Source organism: Lacerta agilis, chromosome 15, assembly GCF_009819535.1.
Source record: "Lacerta agilis isolate rLacAgi1 chromosome 15, rLacAgi1.pri, whole genome shotgun sequence".
Lineage (NCBI taxonomy): Eukaryota > Metazoa > Chordata > Lepidosauria > Squamata > Lacertidae > Lacerta > Lacerta agilis.
In genome coordinates, this window is record NC_046326.1 from 35,786,000 (window position 1) to 35,798,373 (window position 12,374).

The window sequence follows — 12,374 nt, forward strand, 5'->3', positions numbered from 1 at the left end:
GGTGCCATCAGGATTGTCCATTCACAGACAACCTCCTTGTTTTGTATTGGTTACAGAACAAACAACAAAAGCAACCCATGCCAGTTCTAGCGCCCAAGGATGAATGAAAATCAAAATGGCACCTACCTCCTTCCGATTCAGAATGTACATAGTTCAACGTGAAATGATCCGGCCACTCTGGTCATCACATCCTTTGTGTTTCAAAGAGTTTACTCTCCTATGAAGTCTGGATCCAGCCCATTAAGTCTGGAAGATTCTCACCCCAGGGCTGTCTCTGGCATTCAGCAGGCCTCACCTCTGCATATCTAAGATGTTACCACCTGCCTCATCGGCACCAGAGGATTACCAAAGTCCCAGAACCGAAGGTGGACCATGTCTCAACGATGAACAGTTTTTAATGGCAGAAGTCAAGCAGTTATAAGATAATTTCAATACAGTGCAGAAGAGCTCAGTGGTAGAACACATGCTCTGCATGTAGAAGGTCTCAGCACCCCCAAGTCGTGCGCCTGCCTGAAACTCTGCACTCCTAGTCAGTGCAGACAATATTGAGCTAGGAGAACCAACGGCCTGACTCAGTATACAGCAGCTTTTGATATTCCTATGGCAAATTAATGGAAGGAGAGATGCCCCCTTCCTTCTTTGGTTGACCACAAACTCCCACTCCATTTTTACCACATGCGAATGTCCACTTGTCAAGAGTAGGCCCAATTTCATAGGGACGTAGGGTGCTCCCTTATATTGAATCAGACCATGGATTCAGCCAGCTCAGCATCATCTGAGAGGTGGGAAACCCACGAACCTCCAGATGTTGCTGGACTCCCAACTCCCCTCACCCCCAGCCAGCATGGCCAAGGACCTGCGATGGTGGGAGTTGTAGTTTGGGAGAAACCAGGCTCCACATCCCTGATCTAAGCTGGCTGGGAACCACACTCCAGGGACTCAAGCAAGAGCTTCTTCCTAGCATTACCTAGAGATGCTGGGGACCAAACTCCAGGATACCCTAAATCTGCCAACAGAAGAATGGCCTGCAAAACTATTTTATCCTGCGTCCAGTAGCTCTGACTGAGTTCTTATCAAGTTATGGGGATTCTGTCTATGACCTCACATCCAGGAGAAGGAAACTGAAGTCTTCCAAAGCAGAGTCGCAAGAGCAAACATTAAGAACCAGATGTTGTGACTCCCATCAGCCCCTACCATGCTGACTAGGGACGATAGGAGGCCACAGGTACAACTCTGGCCATGTTATGGAGAAGTGTAGACACTGATTATTGCCTACATCTCAAGGAATAATAAAAAATATTCCCCACTTTCCTGGTTTGCCGAATAACAACTTTTTGAAGACAGGGCCGAGCTTTGTGGGTCAAGAAAAGGCAAAATGGCTCCCCAACACACAAACACACACACAAACACCCCAATTCTAAACTATGAAGCTGGCCAGATTGCCAACTGACTCTTGCTTCAACACTGGAGACAAGACAACGTCCTCTACCACAACCTGAAGACACCTGGCTAGCTTAGGGGGCTGCCCAGGTCAGGCTTTGTGCATATGCGCGTGCACAGGAATTTTTCCAGATGTCAGGAGGGGAGTGCAAAAAATTTAAAGACCGAAAGGGGGTAGCAGGCGAGTTTCTCAACTCTGAAAAACAAAAAAAAAAAGAATACTGCTTGTACATTTTGCTTCATGTCTCTTCTGGAAATGTGGGCTGCATCTGCACTTCACTTTTAAAGCAGCATCGTTCCACTTTAAACACTCAGGCCTTCCCCCTGGGGCATCATGGGAAGTGCAGCTTCTTAGGGGGGGTGCTGAGAGTTCTGGGGAGACCCCTGTTCCCCTCGCAGAGATACAATTCCCACAGAGTTCCCCAAGAAGGAGGGTTATGGTTCGGCCTCTCTAGAAATTGTATCTCTTGTGAGGAGAATGGCGGTCTCCTCACAACTCTCGGCGCCATTAACAAATGGCATCTCCCAGAATTCATTGGGGGAAGCCATGACTGTTTAAAGCGGCATGATACTGCTTTAAGTGTATAGAGCAGGTGGGACCTTACTCTCTCTCTTTTTTAAAAAAAAAAAATTAAAGCTAGGAATCTGGAGGTTATGCTCCATCCGGGGTGGGCTGCTCCCCTTGCCTCACCAGTAGATGTGAGAAGTGAAGCTACAGGGAACCAGACAGAGGGCCTTCTCGGTAGTGGCACCCAGCCTTGACACCCTCCCATCAGATGTCAAGGAAATAAACAACTATCTGACTTTTAGAAGACGTCTGAAGGCAGCCCTCTTTAGGGTACTTTTTAATGTTTGATGTTTGATGTTTTATTGCTTATTATTATTATTATTATTATTCTGTTGGGAGCCACCCAGAGTGGCTGGGGAAACCCAGCCAGATGGGTGGGGTATAAATAATAACTTCTTCTTCTTCTTCTTCTTCTTCTTCTCCTCCTCCTCCTCCTCCTCATAGGCGCTTGATATACAAAACTTCAACCCACTCCTTGCCTCCCAGCTTCAGATGCCTGAGGCGACTGCCTCAGCCTACCTAATGGGCAGTCCGGCCCTGTTTGAAGGCCAAAGCCTGTTTTGTTGGATGCATCATCCAGTTCCTCAAGGCTCACACACTGACATCATCATTGTTTTCAGCCACTGGAGAGCCAACGGCTGGAGTTTCCTGTTGCTTGCTGAAATAGCATCTCACTTTCCCCTGCTCTGCGTTCCTCATTCTGTGGAAGCAACGCAGATGCCAAGGTCACCCACTGCAAAGGAAGAAGAGGCCTTTGGGGTCAGAGTCAGACGTTTTCTCCATTCGTTCGTCGCAAAATATCTCTCCCGATCTTTGCGCTTTCTGCGTTTCTGGGGAAGCCCAAGGTTTCTCAGAAATATCTGCTTGACAACCACAGGGGGAGTGACAAGTCAGGAAATTTGCTTTGCCCGTTCGCAAGAGAATTGTGCATTTTCAGTTGGAAACTTCCTTGATCTTCCTATCATTTGTGGGGGAGGGGGGGAAAGGGCTCACATTAAAACCAACAGTTGTTTTTGGTTGCATTTTATTGTGTCTTTTAAAGCATTTCTAAGTCGCTTCCTGTTTTTAAAAAACAACAACCTCTAAGCTGTATACAAAGATGCAAACAAACAAAACGCAATGGGCCATACCTACATTTAGCTCTTCTCACAATAGACCCATTGAACCTAATAGGCGTTGCTGAGTTAGAGCCATTCATTTAAATGAGTGTACCTGGAATCACAGAATTAATTATTTTTTAATCATTTATCTGTTCAGAAAACAGGGATTCAGAAATAACAGAGTCCAATCTCGTGGGTTAGGAAAAAATATTATATAGGATCTGGAGGATATGTGGTTTATGTTCTGATATGAGTTTGCTGAGGGGAAAGCAGCAAATATGTATAAATTAAAAATAAATCACTAGGGCAGAAGTCCGGGGGGGGGGGGGAAGGCATGTATAGCTGAATCAAGCTTTTCTTTGGGGTGTAACACTCCAGGCTACAGACTGGCAGAGGAGGGGCACTGCATGTTGGGATGTTCCTTTAAGAGGAAGAAATTTCCAGGGGAGAGAAGCCAATGTCGTGGCCTAGTGGTCAAAGGGTTGGACTAAGACCTGGGAGGCCGGGGTTTAAATCAGCCATTAAAGCTCATTGGATGTGACCTTGGGCCAATCAACTCACTCTCAGTCTAACCTCCCTCACAGGGTTGTTGTGAGGATAAAATGGAGAGGAGGAGGAGAACGATGCATGCTGCCTTGAGCTCCACAGAGGAAAGGTAGGGTTATAAATCAATTTAGCATTTCTCTCTAGCCTCATTCGCACGCACCCTGTGTGCCAGGGTGCCTTTAAACTCCTCCGATGTAGCCTGAGAAGCTGCCAAGCCAGCCAAGGCTTCTTTCTAACCATTTGATTCTGCCTCTTGCATAAACCGCCCACCGTGCACATCCTCCAAGAAGATGCAAGGATGAGGACGAGGCTGGTGCTTCGTTCTTCTCGGAGCATCCCAGTTCCCAGCCACTCCTCCAAGCAGCTTTCACCACCTACCTAGGCACAGCTCGCGACGATAAATCGTCTGCCCTGGCAAAAAGCCGGAAACCTCTTAATTCGCAGGAAAAACTTGGAAGAGGAAACCAGGAAGTGTTGGTTATCCCAGATCAACCAACCAGCCCAAATGAAAGGTTCTCGGCCCCAACTTTCAAGAAACCGTCAACGGGAAGGCAGGGGGCAACTGGAAAAGTCTGGTCTGCTGTTTCCGTGTGTGGTGGTCCCACACAAGCCCCCATCAATGCACCAGAGAAGTAAGAGGTTATTTGAACCTGGAACAGCTTCTGGGGCCCAGGTCCCTGGCAGACCCCACAGACACCTGTTTTCACCTCCTCACTGTTTCCCAGGCTTATCCAACAATGGCAGCCACGTCTGGGAAGCCTCCAACCAGCCTACAGTTCCTGCTGTGCCCCTCAGTACAGGAGACGACCTACTGATGCACGACTGGGCTGAACCCGGAAGTGATTTCCGAAAGGGCAAAAACAGCCTTGAAAGAGCCCAGAGGGGGCAAAAATGGCATGAAACGGCAAGCTGCCTCTTGACATAGCCCTCATTGCTAGTAGCCACTGGTAGCTTTATCCTCCATGAATTCATCTAATCCTCTTTTAAAGCCATCCAAGATGGCGGCTGTCATTGCCTCCTGGAGGGGAGCCAGTTCCATAGTTTCACTATGTATCACAAAGGAAAGGACCACAAGGGTCATCTAGTCCAACCCCCTGAAATCCAGGATTATTATTTTTTTGCCCGATGTGGGTCTCGAACACTCTGATATACCTGAATTGTCAACTGACTGAATCGTCCTTGTTGCCGTTCTCTGGCGGAACCATTTTGTGGTCCTTTTGAGAAGAGCAGCCATGGCAAATCCAGCTACATTTTTACATATGGAGGGCAAAACCTGAGGGACAACATCACAGCAACAATAATATAGGGGGATAAACATCTAAAGTTTGTTTCTCCAGTGACCAGAGCCCCTCTTGTTTCTATCTACATGAAGAAAAGTCCTATAAAAGTTAGGAACTAAGGACCTGGGGCTTTACCAAAAGGCTCATGAAATTTAAACTGGCTCTAGTGGAGATCTTTACATAATACACACAGCTTTTTACCAACAGGACATATTTTAGGTCACCCTGATGCCTTCCAGATATTTGGAACCAGCGTTCGAAATTCGCCAGGAACATTTTGCAGCTGGTTATTGTCCACTTGCGACCAAGTGAAGATGCCCGGGCGCTAGGATGGTGCCTGACCGTCACCACCATCTGGAGGTGCATGCCCAGAATTTGCCCGTTTTCTCACACACTAACAACACATCTTGTCGAATTCTGTTATATTTTATCTGTACAATGGTAATGAATTTCAGGAACCAAAAAGTCGTATTGTAAAAGACGACTTTTGAGCCATCCGGCCCCAAAATGGCAACCAGGCATTTCGTTTTGGTGAACGTAACCCTGGTTTAAGGAGGCATTTGCATAGCTATCAATCTTTCCCTTTTTTGCGGGAAATTCCCATATTATAGCAGTGGGGAACAGCAGGGAGGGTTGACAGCTATGCATTTGGTGCCAAGCTTATATACCTGAGTTTCTAATGCTGTTTGGAACTACAGCCCCCATGTTCCCCCATTCCGGCCCTAAATCATGAAGAGCCTGAAAAGGTCAAAAGGAAAGGGAGGTGACTCCGTGGGTACAACATCTGCCTTGCCTGAGAAAGATCCCCTGGTTCAATGTCCAATGGCGTCTTCCAAGGTAGCCTGGGAGAGACTCCCTGCCTGTAATCTTGGGGAGTGCTGCTGCAAGCTAGTGCAGAAAATACTGAGCTAAATGAACCAACAGCCTGACTTGGTATTATAAGTCGGCACCTGAAGTTCTGAAAGCCAAAAACGTACGGCGTAAGATTTCACGGGCTAGGAGTCCGGTTTCATCAGATTCACTCAGTTGTTATCCTCCGTTGCCAGAGACACACAGGGGGAAAGGGATGGAAAAATGGTAGTAAACAGTCGGGTCACAGGGGAGCCAGGAAATGCAAGAGGCAGGAGTGCTCAGGCATTTGTGCACCAACGCGCACACAGACCCAGCCCTGCACCCAACAGCCTCGTGGGTCGCCAAGCGCTCAGTTTCCAACCTTACTTATGCATTTGTTTAAAAGCATTTATATACAGTATCACGGAATTTTTTTAAATAAAAAAAACCCTCTATGTGGCGTGTACTCTAAAAGCAAACATTATATCCTTAAAGCGTAAGCTCAAACCAGCAGAACAGCAATATTTAAAAAAAGAAACCATGCATCTATTTTTGCAAATGACTTTAGAGGTTTTCTTACAATCAAACAGGATTTATTTGCAAAATAAATATACGAAAGCAAATAGAAAACCTTCTGGGACAGCTCAATGGGGAGAGCACGAGACTCTTAATCTCAGGGTCATGGGTTCGAATCCCACGTTGGGCAAAAGATTCCTGCACTGCAGGGTGTTGGACTAGATGAACCTTGTGGCCCCTTCCAACAATTTTCCTACAATTCTAGGAAAACAGAAATTCTGAAGAGTCAAACATATAAAAACAGGCTCCAAGCAATGAGTTAGTTAGCTACCACCCTCCAATTCTATATTCCCTGGTGGGGAATTAATCTAATTGGCTCCACCACAGCCAGCACAAAGAATAAGCAGTCTTGGGCACTCGCTGAGGCCTCCACTGCCATTACCAACTTCTGGAGCCTCTTCCGCCATCTTGTTCCTTCTCTGTCTTGCTATGGCTGCCTGCCCGCCTTTCCTCTTTCAGCAAGGGAGCAGGGCCCAGACTGAGGACATGAAACAGATTCCTCTATTTGCCTCTGGATTGTGCTCAAGGAGAGAAGGCAAGTGTCTGGGCAGCAGTAGCAGCAGCAATCGGGGGGGGGGGGGGAGAAAGTGGGGAAACTGCAAGGCATCTAATCCAAGCCTGCCCCCGCCCCCCAAATCTGGGTCTCATATTGATGGAATTCCTGGAATTAACTAGGCCTCACAGCGTTGGAATCCAAAGACAGGACACAATCAAAGAGTATCAGTGGAGGGGGATAATAATAAACAGGGATGGGGACCCTTTGGCCCTCCAGATGTTGCTAAAACTCTTGTCAACCACAGCCCAGAATGGCCAATGGGGAGGGATGATGGGAGTTGTAGTCCAGCAACATCTGGAGGGGAACATGCTCCCCAGAGGATACAGGGATAGCCAGCGTGATGCACGCCAGATGTTGGACTACAACCCCCATCATCCCTGACCATTGGCCATATTTGCTGGGGCTCAGCAGGGTTGGAGTCCAAGAGCATCTGAAGAGTCACAGGCCCCCCATCCCTGTGTTACTAGAAAATATGCACAGCCTCTTAAGGCTAAATGCCATATTGGGCAGTGTTAGAAACGCAGCTAATTGCTAAATGGCACCTTGAAGCTAGGTTACGGTTGCCACAACAGAATGTCAAAGCACTTTTTTTTCCCCTGATGGGATTTTTTTATTACTATTACTATTCAGTCCATTTCTATACCACTTTATATTTTAAAGAACAAATCTCAAAGCGGTTTGCAACACCTTAAACATCAAAGAAAACAATCCAGGAAAAAAACCAAATTCAAACTTCAAGGGAAATTATTTCAGATCAGATCCTTCTCTAAGTGACATTTTGCATCACCAACCTGGCACCCAGAAATCTTCACATGGTCACTATTGGATCTACGCCAGTTGCAAAATGCGCCTGGCACCTGGCTAATTTCTATCGCTGATAGCAGGCATGGATTATAAACCCCGCTCCCAAAAAAACCAAGTTAAGGAATTCGCCAATAGCAATAAAGAGCACCTGAGAATGCACACAGTCGCTCCCAGATATTACCAGACAGGGCAAATCCATCTTGCATGGAAGAGCCGTAGCTCAGCGGTAGAGCACGTGCCCTTCATGCAGAATGCCCCGGGTTCAATCCCCAGCATCTCCAGGTAGGGCTGAGGAAGTCTGCTGGTCTGAAACACTGGAGAGCCTCTGCTAGTCAGTGCAAAACATACTAAGCTAAGGTAGGCTCAATGGTCTGACTTGGCTGCTAGCCCTTCAACACAGCTGCAGAGCTGGTTCAAGGCGCTCTCTCCAATCTGCTCCATTTGGGGCAGCAGAGCAAAGTTTGCCCTCTGCCCTGAGTTCAGCAGTGCCACCCCTGCTTTGAGAAGCCGAGGGGGCTCCCCACGCAACAGACTGAACAGGAGCCGTCCCCCAAAATGCAGCAGGACAGGCTTGTCACGTTTTGAAGGAAACCGAAATGAAGCACAGCCGGTTGCCACATTACGAGTCCCCACCCCATACGCCCATTAAAGTCCAGAGGCTAAAATGACTCCACTGCCCCCAGAGCCTTCTACCTGAAATGAGCAGATAGTATGCAGTTTATTTTATTTTATTTTTTAATCCAAAGAGAAAGCAGTCGTACCGTTGCGTTCTATAGCTAGTTCAGCAGAAATTAAATACCACCCAAGATATATATATATATATATATACATACACACCGTTATATTTAAAAAGCACCCACGCCTCTCAGAGAATCCTTGGAACTGGGGTTTGTTCTGGGTTCTGGAGTAAGCTGCGGTTCCCAGGATTCTTCACAGGGTGGGGGTGCAAGACGCAAAAGCCCCCTTTACAGGAGGAATGCGCTTTAAATGTACGGTATCAGTCAGTCAGTCAGTTTTATTACGGCAAAAGCCAGCAGCACAGAAAATCATAAATCCAAACAGAGAAAAATCAGCAACAACATCACCAAACAATTACACAAAGGAACTTTACAATGTGTTATTCAATAAAAGAGATAATATATGGTATGTATGTGGAATCATAGAATTGTAGAGGCGGGAGGGACCCCAAGAGTCATCTAGTCCAACCCCCTGCAATGTAGCCACTATCTCCAGCTGTGTTGCCAAATTCCAGGCCAGTGGGCAGGGTAGGTAAGCTTGGCTACTTTGCCTCGGTAGGGGCCATGTGCAGAAGGGGTGGTTTTACTTTGCTAAAAGGCACACGGACGCACGGCTTGAGAGACAGGTTGCTTGCATTAGCCACACATCCATAGGACATATCATTCTGTCCTTTCTCTGGAACGTTGCTGTATGTAAAAGATGCACGGTGGCAACCAAAAGGGGAGCAGTTTTTTTCTCTCCCCTCCCTCTCTCCATGTTTCCCACCACCACCACCCCAAAAGAAAAATCCTACCGCAAGAACTGAGAGTGCATGGCCTCTCCAGCAAAAAGGGGGCGGTGGGGGGAGGAAAGGAAGAGAACAGAAGGACAGGCCAAGAAATCCTAAACAAACACCATTGTATAAAGCAGCCAGACAGCGCCCCTCCCCTCTGAAAAAGCAAGTGTTGCAACAAGACAGTCGTCAACCTCCCCACCCCCACCCCCACCGCACAGTGCAGACATCACTTCCTTTTCTGAGTGTGGGGTTAGCACACACACCGATACACACCTTTTCCTGGAAAATAAACCATTTTTTTAAAAAGCTTTAAACCACGTTTAAGATGTTGGCAGTCAATTTTTCAACCTGAAGCTATGATTTTATTGATCGGAACGGGGCAAATTACTGGTGGATTAAGATTGGGGCTTGTTCGTTTGTTGTTTTCACGGGTTTGTTAAAGCACGACTTTGTGTCAGAGCAAAAAAAAAACAACCACCACCACCAATAATAAAACCCTTAACCGTGCAGTCGCAATACATATCTTCTCTGAAGCAAAGTCTGCAAGGAGGAGTTGGATGGGGCTTACTCCCAGGTAAGTGTGCAGAGCACTGCAGTTAAATAAAAGCAGTCGTTGATGGGAAAGGCACTGTTTCTTTGGCAAACAGCGTACTACTGCAAGAAAAGATCTCACGGTTGCAGGAGCGATCTGTCCTCAAGGCTGCAAACATATACAGTACAGCTTCCCCCCCCCCCCAATGAGATGGGTATTTGATGGTGCCCAACACAACAGGTTGGTTTGTCTTCTCAGTTTCAAAATATGCCCCTGGCAGGGAGCCCCAAAAGGTTAGGAACTCGTATTATAGATACACACTTACCTGGGAGTCAGTTCCATTGAACTCGGCGAGGCCAACTCCCAAGCAGACACGCATCCAACTCCCAAGCAGACACGCATACAGGCTTGCACTGAGAGGACGGGTTATTTTTATTCTACCGCGGGGGGGGGGGGATGCATGGGGAAATAGAAAGGTATAGCTTTTCGATTTTGTTTTTATTTTTAATCGCAAGTGGCCATGCTGGTCCCATTACAAAAAGGAGGAAAAATCCAAGAAACCGCAATACCTAATACTCGTAATAATAAATACTGTAAATGCAGTGTCCAGCAAGAAGGGTGCATGCGGCGTACATATGTATAATGATGAAGCCTATTATTTATTATTAAATGCAATATACCTATCAATAACAAGGATAAATAAAGAGGGTTGTCTCCCCTAAAGGAGAGGATTGCGCTGCCAGCTCAGGAAAGGGACCCAAAGAGTCTTTGTGACAATTGTCCGCGCATACTGGTGGGAGAGAGGAAATAAAGGCGCGCGCGCACAACCCCGCACCCAGCCGCCGCCACCCCCCAAATTAATTAATTCCCGCGGAAGCTGCGGATGGGGGGGGGGGAGGAAAGCGAGTAGGTGGTAAAGGACCCCCTGGGGAGCTGGCACAAAGGCAACCCCCTTTGGCGGAAAGAGGGGGCGCCCTCTGCGTACCTCCAAAGTGCGGATCTCTTGCTGGGTGAGGTCGTTGGAAGCGGCGCACTTGGTGCGGAGCCCCTGCAGGCTGGAGAGGGAGATGTCGATGAGATCCTGGAGCTGGCCGCATTGCTGCAGCGCGCAGCCAGCCCGGCCGGGGCGTCCGGAGGCCAGGCCGTCCGGGGGTGCTCGGGCGCTGCGCCCTCCTCCGGCCCCCGTTGCCCCTGCCGTCCGGCCCGCGGCGCACTCTTTCTTCTCCACCATCCTCTCGGCTCCTCTCCGCGCGGCAGACGCTCTATCCATTCCTCGGCATCGGGGAGGTTGGGTGGGGGGCGGGTGGCGCGGCGACTCTCGGAGCTGAAGACAAGAGGGAGGGGAGGCGAGGGCCGGGGAAGCGGGTCGAGGGCCGGGCCGGAGCTAGACTTTCCGCCGCCGCTGCCCGATCAAGCCCCGACGACGTTGGGCAGAATTAATTGCCTTTCCAATTGCATGCACTATTTTTTTTTAATGATAGTAATCAGTGCAGCATCATACAAGGGACCCAAAGTGCATCTCTTCCCCACAAAAGGGGGGGGGGAAGAAAACTGAAAATGAGTTTATTTCCCCCTAGGGAGCGAGGAGAAAAGGGCGGCAGAAGAAGCTGGGTGGCGGCGTTGCAGGGTCAGTCGTCGCAGCCGCGCTGCAAACTAGCGCTCTCCTCTTCTGAGCTTCGCTTTCCAGCCAGCTTTGAATATCAGCTGGGGTTTAGGTCACGGCTGCCGACGAGGATGCTGGGAGTTGTAGTCCTGCGGTGTTGTTTTGGTTGGGAACCGGAGGGGAGGGGGAAGGGAGGGAGGGCGCTTCCCCGGCTGCTCGCTCGCGCTATTGTAGGCGCGCGCAAAAGCAGGACGGCAACGCAAGACAGTGCTGCAAAGGTTGCTGCTTTTAAAACAATACTAAACCTTTTAGTATTGCGGGGAAGGTTAGTGGCTGAAAGAGCTGTGAATCAGGAAGTCCCTCGTTCAGATTTCACGCCTGCTGCGAGCTTTGCTTATAGAAGATGGCTTTATTCCAGCCTCAGTCATCCTGTCTGCAAAAAGTGGGGGGGGGGGGGTTAGCTGTATCATCACCTTACAGGGCTGTTGTTAAGGATTATATAACTACAGTATATAGATAATGTGCGTCTGAAGTGCTTTGGATGCCTTGAAAGCGCTGTGCAAAGCCTAAGTAATAGTTTGGGGTTGGTATTATTGCGTTTGATGATGATGATTAAGGAGTTGGGTGGCAAGCAGATTGCAGGGTTTGGCGGTGTGAGTACGGAGGGATGCTGGGATGCACCACCTGTGGAACTCCTGCCTGGGTGTTTTATACACCTCCAGATTTAAGCAAAGCAAAGAAAGGAAGGACTAAGGCATACTGCAGCTCTATTATCGTGATCCAGTCCAATCCCCTGGCACTATGGGGTTTTACTTATTATTTATTTATATGAACTTTTTAATTAGCCTCCTGTTTAGGTTTTCCTCTGTCTTTCTTATTCATTCATTCATTTATATATTGCATTTATTCCCCACCTTTTTTTCCTTCCAAGAAGGACAAGGTGTTATACCTGGTGCTGGAATGACTCCAGAGACATTCCTGGCTAATGCCAAAGAGCGCCGCGTTTGCGAGGCGGGCCATCGTGC

At 48.2% G+C, this 12,374-nt stretch overlaps 1 protein-coding gene across 3 annotated transcripts in view; it reads right to left on the bottom strand.

Moving 5' to 3' along the window:
- The window catches only part of KSR1 (kinase suppressor of ras 1), a 99,369-nt gene extending 88,308 nt beyond the window's left edge, over positions 1–11,061 (bottom strand). For 2 of the 3 annotated variants that reach the window (XM_033171411.1, XM_033171410.1), the window contains exon 1: positions 10,732–11,060. In XM_033171411.1, coding sequence (XP_033027302.1) covers positions 10,732–11,016 — 285 coding nt within the window. In that variant the 5' untranslated portion in view covers positions 11,017–11,060. Of the gene's footprint in view, positions 1–10,731 lie in introns of all 3 variants that reach the window. The other variant, XM_033171412.1, reaches the window with a different exon arrangement.
- Between the last annotated feature and the right edge of the window lie 1,313 nt (positions 11,062–12,374).